The sequence below is a fragment of the Ammospiza nelsoni genome, chromosome 8 (assembly GCF_027579445.1).
Source record: "Ammospiza nelsoni isolate bAmmNel1 chromosome 8, bAmmNel1.pri, whole genome shotgun sequence".
In the NCBI taxonomy this organism is placed as follows: Eukaryota; Metazoa; Chordata; class Aves; order Passeriformes; family Passerellidae; genus Ammospiza; species Ammospiza nelsoni.
This window is the reverse complement of record NC_080640.1, coordinates 14,947,050-14,969,220: the sequence shown is the minus strand read 5'-3', so window position 1 is coordinate 14,969,220 and position 22,171 is coordinate 14,947,050. Positions and strand designations below refer to the sequence as shown.

General features: G+C 38.6%; 1 protein-coding gene across 2 annotated transcripts in view; it reads right to left on the bottom strand.

The window, feature by feature from the left end:
* Positions 1–19,804, bottom strand: part of KNDC1 (kinase non-catalytic C-lobe domain containing 1) — a 56,799-nt gene extending 36,995 nt beyond the window's left edge. Inside the window, exons 1-3 of one of the 2 annotated variants that reach the window (XM_059477107.1) lie at positions 19,703–19,804; positions 14,969–15,167; positions 11,636–11,694 (exon numbers count right to left, since the gene is read on the bottom strand). In XM_059477107.1, coding sequence (XP_059333090.1) covers positions 11,636–11,694; positions 14,969–15,167; positions 19,703–19,804 — 360 coding nt within the window. Of the gene's footprint in view, positions 1–11,635; positions 11,695–14,968; positions 15,168–19,428; positions 19,456–19,702 lie in introns of those variants that run through there. The other variant, XM_059477108.1, reaches the window with a different exon arrangement.
* Between the last annotated feature and the right edge of the window lie 2,367 nt (positions 19,805–22,171).

Genomic DNA, 22,171 nt, shown 5'->3' with positions numbered 1-22,171 from the left:
TGTCAGAGGAGAGGTCCAAAAGAAAAACCAAACAAACCCAAAGCAATCTCTTCAAAATTGCTAAGGAGGTTCAGGAGTTAAAGACTAAATGTCACTTGTTACAAAAATATACAGACCATGCCAGCAAGACTGCACCACAGTGTCAGCTTCAGAAAGGATGGGAGAAAAGGGGGGAAGTCACATTAAGAAACCAGCTCTCCAGATTTGATCTTAGAGAATGCATATCCTCTTAGCCCAAAGCCAGCAAACACAACAAGAATTGTAGGTAAACCATTATGGTATGCTTTACACACACACACAAAAAAAAAAAAAAAAAGTTTGAAGATAGTAATTATTTGAGGTAATAGAAGTCCTTTCAGCAATATGCTGAAACAAGGGAACTCACATGTTCCAGAGAAAATTTTGAAGGTCATGATCATACGAGTAGCTTCAAATCAAAATAACTTTAAATACTAGAGTGGTTTCCAAGACACAAAGGCATAAGAAGACAAAAAATTCCAAAAAGGTAATTCAAAAGGTGAAGATACTACCTTTTTTTTAAATGATCAGGCTAAGTACTGGAAGCACTTACCAAGGGCAAGGAAAGATTCTGCCATCATGTTATAATTCTATATAATGATTGGAATATATTCCAAAAGGCTTCTGCAAGTTCTACTTAAAAGTTACCTGCCTTGCTGCATGTCATTTTATAATCATTTAACACTAGAGGAAGTGAAATCAGAGAATAATGATCTGCTCTAGTTTTAAAATCTGCCAATCAAAAGATCAGGAGAGGAAGTAAAAGCTCCAAGTCTACACAAAGAGCGTGACAGAGGCGTTGTTGTATTACTGCTTGACAGAGCTAAAGAACTGAACTTCTCCAGAAACTCCCATTTGCAGACAAACACTACAGGAAAAAGCTGACAAAAGAGCTTTTGAATAGTGACTGCACAAGCATGTAGCAATTATGAATAATGGCCATTTATATTCTGTATTGAGATTGCACTAAGTTCAGAATTGTAGGTCTTCCAAAGAACTGAAAAAGACAGACCATAATACAACTAATTCTTCCTGAAAAATATTTCTGACTAAATGATAAGTTATAGAAATTGTGTAATTGGTCTTGACATTCTTCCTTGACCCTTATTTTACTTTGTGTATTTTTCTCTTTTTTTACTGAGATTGCACAGATATAACTACTTCCACCCTTTCACAATTCAAGGTATTTAAGGGTTCCATAAAAGAAAGCTTCAGTGTGATATTAAGCCTCAAAGTTTTATAAAGAAATTCAAGGTAATGCTTGAGAAAATTACTACTGAGAGAAAACATTTAATATTTACCTATGTAATTTTTCTATGTAGTCACTCTAAAATGCACTATTTTTATGCAGAAGAAAGTCAGTAATATTCCTTAGTGAGAAAATTAAAGGGAAATAGGCCCATTATTTTCAATACTTTCCTTCACTACAAATGGACTAAATGCCATTCTGCATAATTGTAATTACTGGAAGGTGTTGTATTAAAAATTAGCTTTATGTTCATTTGGCACTCTGGATACCTTCATAATTAGTCTGCAGAGTGTGCTAGAAGTGCTCAGCAACTGTAGACTATTCACAAAACATACAGTTCAGCTTGAAGTGGTTAACAAATACTGGAATGTGCAGCTTGTCCCTTCTAACTACAGTTCACCTTGCCTGAAAAAACTTGGTCCCCAAAAGACTTTTAAAAAAATGGGGCCCAAAAAGTATCAACAGGTCAGATTTTCTCACAACCAAAGTCTGCAGGTATTTTAACTCTCAAATTTTCTTTTAACTAACCTAACAAAAGTAAGTGAAAGCTTTCAAGTTTGTATATGTTGTTAGGCAAACATCAGGTCATCAATTTATATTACAAGGCACAAGCAAGGCTTTGTTACCTAGTCCCTCCATTTTACTGGTTCTGGCTTCTGGGGACCTCTATTTGTATCATCCAGTTTGAACTGAGAAACACTACTTGGGAAATTAACCTAATCTTAGTTTTATAGTTGCAGGCTTCTTGTTTGTAACAGTTCATGCCAACTGTTTATTTTCATTAATTTGTCTAAGTGTTAGCCACATGCAACCTTTTTGCATCTATGTTTTGCAGCAAGAATTTCCACATTTTACAGCATAAAAAGGCAGTATTTTGTTTTAATCCACCCATGTACATCTCATTGTTGCCACCCACTTCTTCATTTCTGAGAGCTGACACTTACTCCATGGCTGCTGCCACAGCACACCTCACAGATTTCTAGCAGAGCTTCTCCCTCAGGGCGTTGTCTTCCAGCTAAAGAATATTACATGAAGTAACTGTTTCTTTCACAAATGCTGTTTCACCATCTGGTCCTGGAAATTTATGTTATTGCAAATTTTGTCAGGTTGGTCACTAGTCTATTCTGACACTCTTAATTGAGTCAAATTTTTGATAATTCTCCATAACGAAGACTTGCAATGTATGAAGCTACTGAAGGTCCTACAAGATAAAAACACGTTCAAAAAAATGACATAGCTTTTTGGCTACAGCTTTCTTTGAAAAACTCTTTTGCATCTTATTCATTTGCAAACATTGCAGACATCAGGTAGCATTTCTGTGTTTTGAGAGATTTGAAAAATATCAGGTTTTCATTCTTTTGTAAGTTTTTTTCATACTTTTTGACTAACCTCAGGGGTTTCTTTTCAGGTCTTCTTTGACAGAAGATTATTTTTTTTTAAATAAATCATAAGATACATTTACAACAGTCTCTGTGCACCTGCAAACATTATTTTAACAGCTACAGATCTGGCTTTCCATATGGCTCTGTTGATTGTTGTCCATAGAGCAATTTGCCAGCATCTATAGTAGTAATCACTTTGTAAAGGAATACTGCCAATTCAAAGCTATACCCAGAAATGAGGAAAAAAATTACAAATTTTTCAAATGGACCTCAATACAGTTTCAAAAAGCTGCTGTTATTTTAACTACTGTACTAAAGACAGATCTATCTTAAGCCATTGACTGTTATCTCAGTAAAGATTCATTTTCTTCTTGGAAGTCACATGAAGATGAACATGCCCAGAATCTTGAGCAAATTTAAACCATGCTATTTGCAGGAAATTACTCATGTATTTGCAGAGTGAAGAAACAAATTAAGAACAGGTTTCTTACTTCCATCCCCCTTTTAGGTTCCCTTAAATCACAAAGATCAGGCACCCCAACACGGATGAGAAGCACACCAATTGACTCTTCTCCTGCATGACTGAATAAGTATAATTATGACAGGTAAGGAAGAATGCTGAAAAAAAAAAACCTGCTGAAGACCTCAGAGGTTTAGATAGCAGAAGTTACTCACATTTACCTTTAAAGCTTCTTGAACAATGGTTTTTTTAAAAAACTCCCTTTGAAACGGAGCTTCATGTGTCACAGCTCTCCTTATGATTTATCAGCCATTAACCTCCTTACTTTTAAGTTACTTGCCATAGGTAATTAATTTATCACTTAATTAAGGTAACACAACTTATTCCCTGTAGGCATAGAAACAAGGAAGCCTGAGAAACAGTTATATGCATGCTGAGCAGACTGGCTCTGTCTTCCCTCAACTGTGTAGGATTTTTTTTTTTTTTTTTTTATAGCAAATACAATATTAGTCATACTACTGAAGTATGTTATTAAAAAAAAAACCCTACTCTTAAACCTTAGAGACGGTGCCTACTGGTAAAGTCTGTCACTCTGAGTAATGCATTCACATCATTCTGTATTGAGGGATACTTATTACAGATTTTGGAAGTAAAAACCTGAACTTTCATATAAGAACACTATGGGCCAATACACTAGAACAGCATTCCAGTTCTTTTACCATGACATGAATCAATGACATCCAGACTGACACATAAAATATTCATTACTGTACAATAACCAATTAACTCTTCCTTAACAAAATAATCTATGTAGATTTCCTTTTTTTCTCTATCAGGATCATATATAAGATGAACTGCAAAATGTAAAAAGCTGGTCAGACACTTCTATATTTACCTCTCTGCATAATATCTTCAAATCACCAATTTTCACAGAACAGCTGGAGGTGACAGAAGCAGCCAAGGTAGGTAGCTCTCATTGTATATTACAGGAACATAAACATTTGGTGAGGGAGGGTTGGGGGCTGATTTCAGACTGGTCATGTTTTTAGTTTGATTGTTTCACAGGGGAATGTTTTCTGCCAAAGTAAACCTTGCTCCTTCTCTACTTAAGCATAGAAGCAGTATTACAGTCAAGAGAAAGAAGAAATTTGGTTGGGGTTTTTGGTTGTTTTGTAGAGCTTTTTTTTGTTTTAGGGTGTTTGTTTGTTGGCTTGTGGGTTTGATGTTTTTTTTTTTTGTTTGAGTGGGTTTTTTTCCCTGTTTTTGTTTGTTTTAGTTTTAAACTTGGTGAAAGGGCTAAAAAGTTCAAGAATCCTCGAGTATGCATATACAAAGAGATTAATTCACAACATGTTGCAAGGTTATCTAAGAAAACTTAAGTCACACTAAATACATTTCCCAAGAGACACTATCCTCAGCTTCAAAAGCATGTTCACAGTTATTCTGCTAAGGTTTCCCGAAATGCTGTAACTAAGGACAGTGACATGTGAGTGACAACCATTTTGTCACAATCCTGAAGGCTCTGTTGACTAAATCTCAACAACCTAATCCTCTACAACCATCTAATTCACAGGGGAAACTGAACTAGTCTTGAAACTTTAGCTGGAGATTAAGAAGGCATCTACCATCTATTTCTAAGTCAATCATTTCCTGAACCTTTCAGAAATAGTGGCATTTTATAAATGTACTCATACGCTGGTGAAATGGCTTTATTTTCAGTTCGTGCAATGGTAAAAATTAATTGCCATTGTTTCAGGGAGTATAAATTATCCCGATCCAGAGTAGCAATGATCTTTCAGTGACCTGAATATGCACATAAAACAGACATAAAATTAATGAAAGAGGAGTCTTTTGATAAAAATTAATGATAAGGCATAATTCCATGGTGCTGTTAAGGGTTTGGGATTACATTTCAACAGCATTGTTAACCATTCTAAGGAGTAAATGATGGAAATAAGTGGAAAGGACCAGAGAAAACTAAGACCAGTATGATGATGGATACATCAAAGAAATGAGTTTGAATGGGCAGCACCAGAAACTGACAGATAATGATATGAGGACTAAAGAAGACAACTTCATCCATAGCTGAGAAAGTATCAGCACCAATGAGTTTACATGGAAGAGGTTGGAGACAAACAACTAATCCAAAACATCTGTGCATCTTTAGCATTAAGAAGCCCAGAGATTTATGGCACTGTGCATGTGTAACAGGAGAAAACAACCTCTTCTCTTTGCCATAGTTTTTTGCCCATGATGGAAGCTATCCACAAATTTATCCAACAAAACCCTTCAGGCTTCAAAAAAAGTAAATTGCAACAACAAAACCCATCTGTTTTAAGAGAGAACACAAAGGTCTGTCTTCACTCTCAATCTTTTCCACACAAAAATTTTTAAATAAGATCATTTAAAAATTCTTTTATACATCAGGGCAGAATCTTCAGAAATCTTAGGGGAAAAATTATATATCTTAACTTTAATAATGCCAAGACCAATATGACAACTTTGCAACTCCAACTTCAGGACTAAGCAACAAGCTGTAGGTTTTTGAGGTAATCAAATTATAAACTTTAAGATAGCCTATGCATTAAAAGGAAAAAAAAAACCCAAAACGACTGACGTAAAAAAATTCCATTTGCCTCATTCTTCCTTTTGTTAACTTTGTGTAAAGCATCTAAAGGGTGTTTGCTCAGTCCTAAGTTCCTGAAAGGGACCTCAACTGGGATGGTGATGTAAAAGCAAGAACAGGAAGATTCCATTTTCTCTTCTATAGCACAGTAGAGGCAGACGTAACAAATGAAAGTAATTTATTTTTGTCACTGAAGGAAAAGACAGGTTTAAATAATGCTCAGGAGATCGAATGGTTTAGACTACAGGAAGAGATAAGTTACCATTTGCTGATGACAAGCCTTACTGCTGTTAGATAGAATTAGTCTCAAGGGGAGGCTACACAAAACTAAGGGAAACAGAATTGAAGAAAAAAGGCACTAGGTGGTTCAAAAGACTTGCTTCCCCTGTCAGATAAACACAAAACCAAAAACCCATCTAGGAGAACATATAAAAGTTTTCTTTTTTCATCCTGCATTGAGAGCAAAAGACAAATAGAACAATAGAGATAATATCACAGTATTCAAAGCTACTGCTTTAAAAGACTAGCAAGGTCACAAAGACAAGACTTCCTTTATACTATCTGCTGTTTGGATTTGGGAGAAAGATGAAGGCTTTCACATTTAGAGAAGGACCAACAGCTGAGACATGAGCACTCAGTCAGTAATGATCAGGCACTGAAAAATACTGCAGCATGAAACTGTCTGCTGAGTTTTCTTCAGTAAGCCTGACATATATATATATACACACACACCCCCTGAACCTTTCTTTATCTATTCTGCAGAACACGATGTTTCATTTGAAACTTCAACCCATGCATTTATACTTACATAAAATATTCACATGTATACTGCATTTATCACTCCAACTGCCTTGTCACATTTCATAGGAAAAAGCTATATGAATCTTAATAATTTAGTATTCAAAAACAATGAAATAACATTTTATTTTGTATCTTTTCTATTCGCAGCATTTCTACCACTTCACGTACATTTGTTTCTTCTCAAGGTTGGTGAAATGCTTGGACTTATTTTAAAATATAATATAAATCAACTACAGCCCACTGCAAGTTGACAGTCATGACATTCTAACAAAGATAGTGACAGCATTCAGCCTCTTCCAGCTGTGATTCTCTCACAGGTGAGGTATCAGCACACCCCACTCCTGTCTTGATAGACAAAAGCAAGAACAAGCTCTAGATGAGAAAAAGACGCAATGTGAACTTCACTTTCTTCCCCATCACTAACCCACCCTTCTCTTCAAGGTAGTACTTAACTCTGTATCACTTTTTCAGTTCTTTTAATTTCTGAAGGTTTTCATCCTGCTGCACACTGAGGCTTCTAAACTACTGCATCTTATCACCTCCAAATACTGAAATAAGTTATTAACAGAAGTATTATCCCATCTTCCTTAGATTAAAAAAAATAGACAAGAGTGAAAATTCACTGATTTCTATTACAAAGATTCACCAGAACAAGCGAAACTGAATAGCCACATTATTAAATGATTATAAATGCAAGCTCACACATGGTGGACATCAGTCCTTCATCTCACTGAAAGCTCATATCTTAGAAATGTGGTGTTCCACATCAATGAACCTCTGTGTGAGACTCAATGGCAGTTTTGTGATGCAGACAAATAGCTATTTGAAACTGGTTTGAGACAGGCAATGTTTTTAACCTGAGGCAATCTTGTATTGTAGTGATAGAAGTAAGGCTATTAATGAACTCAACAATATTTAACTATTCATGTTGAGCCTCCCATTGGTCAAATTTCACAAGTCTAACACTGTACTGCTCAGGGCAAGAAAATGAAATAGGAACCATTTTCATCAGGAAAAAGGCTGAAGTTCTTCCTATTTAGAAGGCAAAATCAGGGCAAATTTTAGAAGAAGTCTCAATTATGTATTTTTGCATCTCAGCCTCTTCCTGTCTTTGAAGAACAGAAAAATTCACATTCTTTGTTGTTCTCTACAGTATGATGAGTAGAAAATGATAAAATTAGACACTAGTATTTATAATCCAGATGTCTCTAATGGACTTCTAGCTCAAGATTCAGTGAGAACAAAGACATGGTCAATACTTGCAATAGCAAATTAAGGCACAACTTCCAGCTTAGAGGAAAAGGAGAAACTGAGATATTTCCATCAATGCAGGCAAGTGACAGCTTCAGTCATCTGAAAACTTACAGAGCACAGTTATATCATATGCCTGCATCTGCATGAAGAAGTGCAAATGATACTAAGTGTACTGTACAGAAATTCACCTTTTTTAGCAGTTACAGTATGGATCATAACTCTAAAGTGTAACTCCTATTCTCTCTCTCCTTTCAGCATCAGTTCTTAACAGTACATTTACTAGAGCACAATGGTAATGGAAGTCTGTAAGGAGATAGCACAGTTAGAGGAAAAAAATAACACGAACAGATAGACAGGAGATTCTCTGTTTTAATTCAGTACTGTCCTAGAGCCCAGCAGTACCTGCTGGGCTGCCTTTCTGTCCTTGTACGGCAACTACGCAAACACCTGGAAGCGGAGAACATTCCAGAACTACCCTACTCAATGCCACTCCAACTACTTAGCAACACAGTGATTTCGAGGTCTCTTCAGTTGCTCAGAAACTGCAATCCTTCCTCCAAGCCCAGAGGATGGAACTGTGGCAGCACTAAAGTCACCATGGAAAGTTCAGCTGCACTTCACTGTCAGTACCACAAGCCCCTTTCACAGCTAATTCCTTCTTAACCATGTTTCTCTCTAAAAAGTCTATTTTACACCTGATACTGAAACTGAAGGGCTGGTTTTCACCTTCCAACTCTCAGCAGTAACTGAAGCTGGTGCTATTATTCCTACTTAACAAATGGAGAGCAGGTCAAGAAAGAAGGCACAAGTCTAAAACCAACCACATGAAATCAATTAATTTTCAGTCTTGTGCATTGTCATTTGGACAAAGCTTTAGATCTCTAGTTATTTGAAATTCCAACTAGAAACTGACATCTTTAATAGTGTTGTTTCAGACACCAGGACAGTAATGCATTTCAATTTGTTTCCTGTGTCTATTACCCTTGTGTGCTTGTGAGTGCCAGCTAAGTTTAGCAACTAATTAGGCTGGAGTCACAATACCATTAGAGGTCTGGATCAGTAATTCACCAAGCAGGAAACAAAACATCTCTTGTTGAAATAACTGTAGCTTTAATTGAAGGATTTTTAAAAGAAGAGTTCAAGGGGAAGAAGTCATCCAGTAGCCATACAGATCTCATTGTGTGTATCCATTTTAGAAGCCACAAAATAGGTTGCATTCAAATCAAGCAAAACCTCTGGCTGACATAACTATTTCAAAGGAGCCAAGCTTTGACACTAGAGTAACAGCTATCAAAGATCATCCTGAACATAATTAGTAGTTCCAAAACCAATTCTTTTCTCTTTATATTGAAATCAGACCATTTCAATACAAACACTACTTGCCATTGTTCTAAACAAAGCAGACCAAGCAGCTGAAAAACTCCAACAAAGAAGAACCAAGTCAGGTCATCACCAAGGAAGGAGCAAGCACTTAATTCAAGACACTTGACACCCCTGTATAAAGGGCAGCTTATTGTAATCGAAGAACTTCATAACACTGAGAAAACACAACAGGCCAGGAGATGTATACAAAGCACTACTATTCTGCTACTGCAATAGCAAAAGGTTATAATAAGGGTAAGGGGATAGAAAAAAGTCTCAATACTTTTGGAAAAGAGAAGAACTTGAAGTATCAACACCAAGAAGGAAATGGTCAACTTGGAAAGATTACAGTATTATAAAACCCTTGAAACAAGTACATAAGCATTAACCTACTGGAGGTCTTGGAATCTGCAAAAGTAAAAACAAGCAGAGATCACTATGGAATCCTTGGCAGAAGTTGGTCTGGTACTAAAGCACTTAAAAATTCAACCAAACTCTACACATGGTAAGAGGTAAAGCTTTGAATGTTTCACAAATAGTCTGAATCCTATAAATGGCTGACCAAATGCACATAAATCCCAGAGTAAAACAATATATTTCTGCCTTAATGCAGGGGAAAGCCCTTGCTTTTCTGCCTTGTATATTGCTCTAGGGTGGTCAGGGAAAAACAGCTGAGGCAACAGGACACTGTCACAGCCCTGCTCTCCCTGCTTTGGAAGGCCTCCCAACTTGCTAGATGAAGAGACAGCAGCAACTTACAGAAATCAGTGCACTCAGCCCATGTCACAAGAGACAAGGCAGAGCATGTCAACTTCTTCACACAAATGTGTACCTTCACTGACCTTTGCAAAAGGAGTAAAAGGGTCAATGTTCAGAGCTACTCCTGACTCAAACAGCTTTCACTGAATGTTTAATTGATTGTGCTGTGCTTGGGTTTGGGATTCACTGGGGTTTAACAGGCCTGTACATGCTGAAAGAGAAGAGTTAAACAACAGATCTATACACAAATATGTTTTATCCAAACGGAATACAATGGCTTTGTCTATCAGATGGAACTAAAATTTCAGGTCACTTAGTATTACCACAGTCTTCCCAAATTCCTATTTCACCTTGTTCCATCTCCTTAGTCTTTGACACTCTTTCAGTGCATCTATTTACTTTATGCAGACAAGTTCAGCAACTACTAGGCAAGGAAAAAGGGTTGGGGGAAATCAGTTGGCCAAAGGAGCAAGTAATTCCGCAAATCTTGTAAGCATTTTTGTGTCAAGTCTTGGAAACTTGTTAAGGGATGAAGAACATATTTATGTAAAATCCTTAGTACAGCTTCAGAAGCACAACAAAAAGAAAGAAACAAAAACCAGTCACCTTTGGGTCTCGCTTTCCTCAACCACATCTAAATATAAAGGCTTATACAGTCGCCAAGTTTGCAGGGAATGCAGGCCACCTCTTAACTATCCTTGTCCTCAAAGAAAGACTCCCCAAAAACCATCATGGGGATGAGGAGGGGAATGAGCACAAAAATCACTAGATCTCTGCTGGCATATGTACATACATTAATAAAGCATAGCAACAACTGAATTTCTGAATTTTTGCCTCTTTAACCTTCAAAGACTGCACTATTTCAGATTCTATTCTACCACCCTTCCTGCCTTATCATTCTCATTTAACATGTGATACTTCACACTTCCAAGGTTCACTTTTCCTCCTCCTCCTTCCCACCTCCCCCCATCAAGAAACAGAGAACTATAAACATGACTATGAAAGCTATGACTCTGAAAAGCAAAAGATATTTGTTTCAAGATATAAAGAAGCAGATTTTTAAAATATACCTTGAGTTAAATGCGTTGCTAGTTAAAGCATTTGAATTATCTAAGAATACATGCAATAAAAAATATTGTATTAAGAAAATGGATATTAAGCAAGCAAGTGCTCCTTTAGCAGGCAATGAGATGGTTGACTTGGGAGGCTAATGAATTAGTATAAACAATTTAAATCTAATTTAATTTAACAATGTAGAGCATTTGTGCATTGCAAAGCAACAGACAGTAATCAGTTTCTTCATTAAATCAAAGATAAAACTGCTTATTACCCTTCCCTGAATTATTTTATTGAAGAGGATAGCAAACAAATTTTATATTTAGTCATAAAAGTTCATGGCTAGTCCCCAAACAAGTCAATGTAACCAGTGAAGGGTACCAGTGAACATAATATAGGCCAGCTGTGGTTTAGTGTAACACATTATTCAGCCAAAATAGATTCTCACATTTTAACAGTTAGTGAACAAATGTTTATGCCAAAAATTAAAATGGCATTTTAAGTTTACTTTTTATTTTCACAAAACATATCTAAATAGCACCATTTACTACTCACAATCTTTAGAAGTTCTAAAATTATATACTGAGAATGCTGAGCATTTGGTATTGCCAGAGGTACTAAAAGTATTAACCTCTCCCTCTATTTTACAGATAAATTTATGAACTTGCCTCAAAAGTGTTACCGGTGATATCAAATTCTGGTGGAACAAAGGCACCTTCTGGATCATCTTTGAAAACAAAAAGAAACATGCCAGATTAGAAATTAGTCTTGTTTACAAAAACCACAAACCAACTTGATGATACAAGTGTAATGACACGCTCCTATCTGATACAAAAGAAACATTGTACAGCAGTATTTTGTTTCACTCCAATCCACTGTACAAAGAACTTGTTATCCATGTTTATAGTGCTGGAAGTAAAATAAAGTGTGGTTTTCAAGCTCTCTCCAAAGAGGTATCATAACTTCCCTACTAAGAAACAAAACAGATTAAACACTCACAAAGAAATACATTTAACATGTCTACCACTTCTTACCTTCAGGCATTTATGTTTGGACCCAGTTATCACCAAAGCTGGTGCGGCTCAGCTGTGGCTTAGAGGTTTGATTTGATTAACTGGACAGTTCTACTCACTATTTTCCATTACAGACCTGGGAGATAAGGGTTCAAGCAGCAAAGCCAGCCTGAACAGCTAATTGCTTCTTCATCTACAGGCCAGCTTAGAACTCTGACCTTCCTGCTTAGTTTGTTTTACTTATGATAAAAGAGTAGAGGAAGTAAAGAGCCCATGCATGTGCTGCAGAGCAGAGAACTGAGCTACTGCAGCAGCCAATTCTGAGTGAGGAGGTGGAAAGAAGAAAAGAACATGTTATGAGAGTCTGATGCTGTTTCTGTATCCAAGCAGGTACACAGTATCACACTGCATTTACGTCACATGAACCCAGTAAAGAACATCAAGGAATTCAACAGGAGCACAACAAAGCAGCCTACTCTCCACATACATATCCAACTCACCTAGTCTATCCTTCTGGGAAGTCAAGATGATTGACATGCAAAAAGCATGTTTCCTTTCTCAACAAGAAGAAAAAAATAGTATGTTCAGAGGCACAGCATAACCATCATAACTTCAGTTTTAATTCTAAATCATCATAACTTTAGCTTTTGTGCCTGTACTTTAGAGTGAAATGCAAAGTTTTTATTAAAACCAGTTTTGTAGCAGAGACTACTAGAGAGGACTTTTTAAACATATTCATATGTTATAGCTAGGTGGTATGGATGACTAGAAACAGTAACTGCTTTACAGCTCTTTAGGACATTCCCAAACGTACTTTCCTACTGAAAAAGAGGGCTATGCAACCAATTTTGCATTTCTTACCCACCACCACATTTTTTCCTGATTTTGGGGGTGGGCAGAGGATGCTGAAGGGGAGGGGAACTAACAGAGACATGTTTTGTTCTCCCCCTCCCCCATCTGCAGACTACTTCTCCTTTTTATCTCCTCACTATCTTTTCCCTTTCTTTCCACAGAACACTTTAAAGGCTGTAAAAGTATTTAACTTATCACTAGTACAGCTCACTGTATTCTTTTAATATAATGTTTACAATGGGAATGTGTGTGATCTGAAGAGACAAGAAGGTATCAGAGCCCTTGGCAGAATATCCTATTGAATGGTTGTCACTTTAGCACCACGGAACTTGCAGGAAGCAGAACTTCCTGCTAAAGCAGAGATGACAGCCTGTTCACTTTCTCTCACTGGAAAGCAAATCCAGAGGTTATAATTTTCTTCTGGAAGAATAAATCCATAGGCAATAACTGCAGGGAAGCAAAAAGGACAACCTCCTCAAGTGCCTCCAACACACTATCTTTTAACCAAACAGTGAGAGAATCTGAGAGAAAGAGCCAAAGACACAGTGAAGCCTGAGAGAGATAGAACACAGGTGTCACTTTTTCACATTCCTATGGAAAACATATCTCTCTTTATAGAGAACTAATGAAAAGTCTTTCCTTAGGGACTAACATGACTTCAGGGAACTAAATCTTCGTACATTTGCTTTGCACAGGAATTTGTTCTCTCACATTTTAAGTACATGAATACAGCATTCCTGGATCAATTGTTTGCCAGCTATTCAATTAGACTAGAACATTTAGGAAGGAATTGATTTTTCTCTTCCCCAGCTACAAGCAAAGATCTTAGCTGAGGGGCATTTTTCATCCACTAGATTTATGCTCTTCAACAAGTCTTTCATATACCCTTGGCTTATACAAAGCCAGCTTCTTTTTATTTTTTAATTTCAAGGTATGACAAGCTCCTTAAAATAAAAGAAATTGATTCCACATTACCCTATTAATATGTAACTAAAAGTTGTCTCATGTCTATTTAAGGAATTTAATTTAAAAAACATCACAACAATTATAAAGGTATATTTTAATCTTTATTAATTATATTTTATGATGTTTCATTTATATGAAAGACTAACTGTAAAAAGGCAAAAAATCTTCATTTGTTGCAATGGTATCTTATCTCATTTTGTTCTAGTATTTTTTCTAAGTACTGTGATCTAGATTTTGTGTGAAAGCATAAACATCCTGACAGAGATTTAAAAATAAATTAGGCTAAAGAAATCACAACAAAAACTTGACTGGTGTGCATCTGGACTAGAATGGTTCTCCTAGTTATGAGCCAACATAATTTTAGAAGTACCATAGAGTAAGAGCTGTTTGGTTTCCTTACTCTTCTTCTGTAAAATCATTAAGAGACTGAAGACTTATCTTGAGATGCATCACATGAGAAAGGACCAGCAACCATAACATGCTTTTTTTGTCCAAGCTGAAACAAGAAGTTTTTTAAAGTCAAGCATCTCCCTGTTCATCTGCCATGATACCTGAACATCTTCCATGCTACTAAATACTGTTTTTAACATATTAAAATTCATTTCTCAATCAGTCCCAATACTTGACAAGTCTGAAAATCATTACTTAAAAAGTAATAATTTTTTATTCAAGAGAGAGCATAAAAAAAACAAGGCCTTTATTTGAGAGAACTTTCCTTTTTAATAGCAAATATGCAATAGAATTGCTCCATTTTTATGGCCACAGTCACCAAGATACACCGACTATCAGACTTCTCTAGAAACAGAATATATCTGTGACATCAGAAGATCTATAAGAGGTGAAGGACATGCTTTACAAAGGTAGAGACTTGCACACACAAGTACATAATCTGTGTGTTTAAAATGGAAATAAAGACGACCTATCACCTCGATAAGTCTTAAAATAACTAGGAGGAATTTTCTAAGCAAATTCAGAACAGCCTTTGTTCATCAAATATAAAACTGAACATGTAGTTTCACATGAAAATATATACAACCCTTCTCAAATAAGTTTTATTTTATCTTTATTTTAATTGGAAGTCTTAAAAATAGAATGTAATATTTTACTGCGGTTTCTCGCCATGAGTTTGCACAGTTCTAAAACAAACAGCCTGGGAACATAAATACTCACCACTGAGCTGTTCCATGAAGCATACATTGCCATTGGTGTTAAAAGCCAAAGTGTCAGGAGTGATGCAGAGTGTCTGGAAGATTGCAGAATGGGCAATGCTCTTCAAAGAATGGCAACACTCCAGGCAAATTGCCCAAATATCTTGCTCAGTAAGACAGCTATCCCGCAGTGACAAAATATCAGCAAGGGACACATTCTCCTGCCAAGATATGAATTAATAAATTACCCTGGATTTCATGACACTACTTTCTGTATCATAGATTATATTTGACACAATTGGCTACAAGTAATGTTTCCAGCAAGTTCTCAGACTTTCTAGGACACTGATTAACACCCCAAGAAACACCAAGTTCATGACTTTGCTCTTAACACAGAGATGTTTTAAGACGCACAGTTAACCTGAACAAAGATATCACAGTATGCCTACATAAAAAAAAATACTATGGGAGATATGTAAGTTACATAAACACTACATCAAAGGAAACAGACCACTTGGAGGTAAAAGCAGAGAGACTAAATGAAAACATTTCGTCTCATCCCTGCCTTTCAAGCTTTCCCAGGTGTCTTTATATAAACTACTTAAAAATTCTCTTCACAGCAATTCTCCCCACCATTTGTGAACTGGGAAAAAATACCTTTTACATTGGCCTGTCTTAAAAATGATGCTGTTGTGAAGTTTAGTGGTGTAGACCATTTAATAAACTTTGAAAAGCCAAACATGCCATAGAAGAAGCATTTTTATATTTGGACTTAAAACCAAACACTTTGGTTGTCCTAGGCCTTCCCATTATATCCAAAGCTTTTAGTGATCAAAACAGCTCATGGGCTTAAGTTTCTGAGTTGCTGCCCTAAACCGCAGTCAACTCGTATTGACCCTATTATCACAGTAAGGCTATGAGTCCATTCCCAAACAAATGTGTTTCTAATGTGGCTTTCGTGGTCAAGATGGTCAGAAACATTGCTTGACTCAAAGCAACCAGACTCTCTATGGATATTTTTGGAAAACAAACCCAATACATTACCCATAGCTACAGAAGTCTTCATGAACTTAAAGGAACGAGGAGAAAAAAACAACAAAAAACCCAAACAAAGAAAACATCAATTCCATCTATAAGGAAAAGTAAGGTAACAAAAATGGAAGGTAATCTACAGAAGTCACTTTGTATCAGAGCTATAACTACTATTAACTACACAGTGATATTAAATATATCCTTAACAGAAGATGCAGATATACATTGCTTAGCAGAGAGAAAAAATAAATTATGCCATAATCAGCAAAAGAGGATGTGAACTATCTTACAGCTCAGAAAATTGCAGTAGTTTAAACTTTTAATCCCTTGGAGAACAGTTAAAAATTTCTTTACCTACTCCAGCACTGGAGAACATCAATGATATTTGGATTAACACATACAGAAAGGGTTAACAGTTTATTAACCTGTCTTTCAGAGAATTAAGCATTGCTTTCATAATATCCTTCAAATAAGAAACAAACCTCAGTCCACAAGTGTATTGTGCTTTTTAGTCTAAAGTATAATGCTTAATAAATAAATATGAGGTAAGAAATAAAGCACACTCATTGCTGTTTGGCAAACTTAACTTCTCAATGGTCTTATTTTTTATAGACATGGCCTAGACGTGGATTGATTTACTAATGGCAGCATTATTTCAGCGCCTTCTAGCACTAATCATGGATCCTGGTCTCATCAAATTCAGTCCTACATAATAATGAGCAGCAAAAGATCTCAGCACAAAATCTTATTTTCTGTGTGCTATGCTCAGTAAAATTGTGTAATGCTGCCATCAGAGTGTGAGGGTGGATAAGGAGGCTTTGCAAATTTCCATAGGGAAGCTGTTGCAAGCATGAAGAGCAGCAGAGAGGTTCCTCTATCTGCAAACAAAAACGCATGGCAATAAACTCTCCTACAATCATTAGGCTTTGAAACTGACCAAACTGAGCAGTGGGATAAGGACAGGCTTGGAAAGAGGCAATCCACTTCTTATTTTATGGCCAGCAAAAAAGTAAAAAATAGAAACTCTATGATCAAAGCAATGAATGAGCAATTATTTTTAACTCTCCTAGAATCCTCCAGGTAGGCGACACGATGGCATTTGCCACAACAGAGAAATAAAAGAATGATTCACTAATCAAGATGCAAAACTAAGTTTGATCTGTGCATATGGACATAAGAGGCTCAATTTAGAGTGTATATGAAAAAAATTAAACCTGCAATCTGTAAGACAGCCTCAGCATCACATTCCAGTCACAATAAGGACTTGAGAGAACTTTTAAGTTAAGCTTTGAGGCTGAACTCCACTGCAGATAACAATTACCAGCAATGATATCTACAGCACAAACCTACAAAACATCTTTGTCTTGTGGTTATATGGGAAGTAAACGAAAGGCAATGCTCAAATGTCAGATAAGCTTAGTTTATCTTCCTTCCCAGGGATGAGAAAGTTATGTCATACAGAAAAAGAAAAAAAAAAAAAAAGATAAAAGGAAAAAAAGTCCTATGAATGTTCCATGGCTTCCATCAGCAGTGGATGGCTAGGTAAAAATAAAACTAACAAAGAAAAGATAAAGCAAAATACCACCACCACCATATTGCAGGCCTTTCTATTTCCAGTGCTCCAGGGCAGCAAGTTACCTACTTCAGAGAAACCACAAATTTCCCAAATGATCACTCTTCCTTGACCTTAGTTATTAAAGCTGCTGTTGCAGCTGAGCAAGGCCTTTGTAGAGAATGAGGCATTGAAAACACTGAGACTTGCATTTGGCTGGCTTGTATCTCCAAAGCAACACAGACCCAGAGGTACCACTGTGGAAAAAACCATCCTTTTAACACTCAAACACAGGAGGTTCTGGCAAGCTGAAACTTCTGGTGAGCAGCTGCTTCAGTACTTCGGACCACTGGAAGCCTCTTCATTCAAATGGTAAATATCAGAGACACCAAAGCCTCTTTTTTGTCTCTTTCAGCAAAAGACACGTGTGTCTGGTTTTAACACTATGAAAGCGTCTGGTTTTAACACTAAGAACTACAAAAAGTAAACCTGTTGCACAACCACACTTAACTACTCACTTTAGTTTTCAGCTTTCTCTCAGATTTTCTTCAGCAAGTACAAAACTGTTCAGTAGCATATAATTAAGCAGAGATAATTAAGAGAGAGTAGGAATAAAAAAATTAATTGGCCACATACCATTTCTTAACATTTTTGAAATCAAATATTAAGGAGTATGAAATGAATAAAGTTCTAGTAAAGAGAGGAAATGGAAACACACCCTCATCCTTAGCATTTTCTACTCTTCAGCTCAGGTAGATTTCTGCTTCACATATTGGCAAAATACCACCTGCATCAGACACCAACATCATTCTTTATACTTGGTACAAGGACAAGAAGAGCAGACTCCACTAAATGACTAAGTAGCTCAGAGTTCAGTACAACAGCACTCACAGCCTTCTCACACCTTTTTGCCACGATAATTCACACAAACTTCAAAACATTCTATTCCAGAATCACAGAAAATGTGGCAAATGCCATCCATTACATTCATCACATCTGAAGAAAAACACCGGGTTGGCTTGGTAAGCTCTCTGATTACTCTTCGAAGCAGCTCTTTTTTATTAACTTATCTAGTCACCAGGTGATAGGTCATGCTCATTCTCCCAAGAAAAATACTGAAACTCTGTTTCTGTAATAATTAAATAGATAGGACTCATGGGAACCCACAATCAAAGTATACATTGAGCAGGTATGAAAAATAGGTTCCGTACTTTCTTGTACAGAAGCGTTGACCCTTAGCCTTCTCCATTCCGAGAAAATACTCCAAGTATTTAAGCCAATGTGTAAAAAATAAGGCCATTACCACCTTCCACCAAGATTTTGCATGGGTCAGCCTGAGAGGGCCTACAGCACTGAGCACTACAGACAGTGGAAAAGCCAAACTGCCAAGCCAATGGGTGACTCAGGAAAGCTGAAAGGGGCTTTGCATTTTCAAACTCACATTTAACTCCTGATTCAGCATGGATTCTTGACATGGCAAGTCAGAAAGTTTGCAAGATTTGGTTCGGGGAATGGGCAGCTCACATACAGTTCACCAAGCCTTTACTTATAAAAGCAAAGTATCTCCAAACATTTTGCCCCAACATTCATGAGGGGGTAAGAAACACTTCATGTGAAAAGATATAAAGATGAGCAAGAGCAATAAAAAGCAAGGACAAAACCAATAACAGAGCCAGACAAATGCAATGACAAGAAGTGGTTTTAGCTACAGGTTTTCAGCATAACAACAGAAGAAACAGATTTAACAGTTTGATATTTTTGATTTTTATTTCCCAGTGTCAAAGGCCTTTTAGCACAGGGCAGCAATATACGGCAGTACAAAAGAAGTGGTTGGCAGCTTCGGGAAATTATTTTGCCCATGTAAATTTCCCTTGATCGAGTGCGACAAGGACACGTACTTGCCGACTGCAGCATTAACCCACGGCTAAGACAGCAGTGACGAGACATCCCGCACTCGAGGACCATGACTTTGCTGTTGTGTGGAGAAGGTGCACGGCAATGGGCTAAGCCCAGGCTGGCGGCAGGGACCGCGGGGCAGGAGCACACACGGAAAGCGAGCGGCGCTGAGCCGCGGCCTGGCCGCTCCCGGGGGCCGCTGCGCCCCCGGCCCGGCCGCCTCACTACAGGTGAGCGCAAGGGCGGCGGCTCCATCCCCGCACCTGCCGCACTCACCTCATCCTCCAGCAGCGTCGGCAGAGGCTCAAAGTCGTAGCAGTTCACTTCCTCCTCCTCCTCCTCATAAAACACGTCCTCTGCAGCGCCAAGAGTCTCCATCCCGCCCGGCGAGGGAGCAGAGGCTTCACCTCCGCAGCCTCCCTGTGCGCTCGGAGCGCGGCCCTCGGCCCCCGCCGCGGCTCATGCTCACCCCGCCTGCGGGCTGCCCCCGGCAGCGACCCCCGCGGCGCCGCCCGCCCGCTTTAACCCCCTCCCCTCCCCTGCCGGGCCCGGCCCGGGGCGCCCCCGCCCCTCCGCTCAGGCCCCGGCCCGGGGCAGCGCTGCCATGGCAACGGCCGCCGCCGCCTCGCCCGCGCGGCCTCACTGCGGCGGCTCCCGCCCTCCTGCGGCGCCGCCCGCCCCCGCCGCGCCCCGGGCAGGCCCGGCAGTCACCGGGGCACGGCCGCGCGCCGCGCTGGGTGCCCGCGGCCCCCGCCCCCCCCGCCGCCCTGGGGTGGCGGTGCCGTGGCCTTGCGCCCTGAGGGGCGCGCCCGCCGCAGTGCGAGCTGCGGCCGCCGGGGCCCCGCGGGAGCCGGGGCCGGTCCCTCCCGGCTGCGCTCTGCGGGCGAGCGGCAGCGGCGGGGAGGGAGGGCTGGCGTCGGGCGAGGGGTGCCTGGTGCCCGCGGTGGCACCGGCCCTGCTGCCGCCGCCGATGGTCCCCGCCCGCCCTGCCCGAGCCCTCGGGCTCGCGTTACCGCCCCCGGCTCTCGGAACCGCTGGGTTTGCTGCATTAAGCAGTGTTTACAATTAAGACAGGTGGCCAAGTATTTGCACGCCCGTGGCATAACCCTTGACGCAGTTCGAGCCATAACAACCACAAGCAAAACCAAGGCGCTGTCACCTGCTTGACGTTCATTAGCCCCGGCCCATTTTTGCTATCCACAGGGCTTAGAGTGCCTCAAGGAACTTCATTAGGACTCGCCTTTGAAATCGGCGGTTCACAGTCAAGGATTCCTTCAAAACCACCACCCGCATAAGCCAGTTTTTAATTCAAGTAAACCCCATCGGAAAGCTCAGGTTGTTTTGAGTAAACAGGCTGTAGCCTGGGAATGGGAATGGGCATTTGGTAATGGACAAGTAACCCCTGACCAGGTGTCTCCTGATATAACTTTAAGCCACATAACAATCTTTTATCTTTATTGTAAAAACATGGTGGATGGAGAGAACACTTTTCTCCTGTAATTAAATTTTAGAGCTACTGGAAAATAATGGTGCCAATTTCATTATTCTGTTTTCCTTTATATCTATAATTCTTTGTCAAAATGAAGTATGTTAATTAATTAATTAATCTCTGCATTGTACAATCAAGCAAAGCAAGAGTTTTTTTTTTAGTATGTGGTGTTCTATGGAAAAGACTAATACTCTATTAAAATAAACATTAACAAACACTGTGATGCAAACAAAGGTACATTGATTAACTGGCCCATAAAAGTCATCCTGCAGTTGTAAGATTTCTCCCAATTGAATGTTATTTGGATACATTCCACAGTCATGGCAAGCTACTGAGAAAAAAGCCAAATTTAGACAGATTGCAGCCTTTCATATATGTGCTGTCTTCTTACTAACATTTTTGAACTAAATTGATACGAACAATAGATATACTTACAATCTGGTAACTCAGGCTTTTGTGAACAAGTGTTGAAGCATGGAAAACAATGCCTGGTACTTCTGGAAAAAAAAAAGGCCAACATTATAAAATATACAAGTTTCCTAAACTGTATTTTACCAGCATTTTTGGCAAAATATTTTCCTCAGGCAGCACAATCTACCCAAGAAGAACCCAAGAATCCAAGAATGGACTTTTGTGGGTTGGACTCAAGTGCATTATTGGAAAAAAAAAAAGAGAGAGAAAATAGAAAAAGTTTCTCTGGTGCCTAAATCAGGCCTAATATCTACACTCACCCATCAATATATCTTAGATGGCACTCCATTGCAATCACTGCTTGAGCATTCACAAATTCTTCTGAAAAGAGATTGTTTAAGGTACACCTGTGGAAGCTGCACAGAAATTCACATGCTACTTTTGAAAGCATCAATGTTTTTTGTTGACTGAGGAATTCCCTTTCTAGTAATTGGGCGATAGGGCATTTCCCTGTGAGGTTAGCAGGCTCAGGTTCACACACCTACCCTGCATTATTTGGACCTGCATTATTTATTTATTGAATCTAGACTTAGGTAGATTTTATCAGAGTAAGTGCCTGACTTACTGTCTCCAAGTGATCCAGGATGCTTCAGACCTATCTCATGGTTGCTCTGGTTAACTTGTTTGCTCTACGGAAGAGCTATTTCTATGAAGAAAACAAAATGAAACAAACACAACATTATTCTGTAAACAAAAACTTGTAGTGGACTTAGACTTATTACAAGTGTCTGGGCAGGACAGAACGGTCCCTGGAACTGACATGGTTTGGTATATTTTTTTCCAGA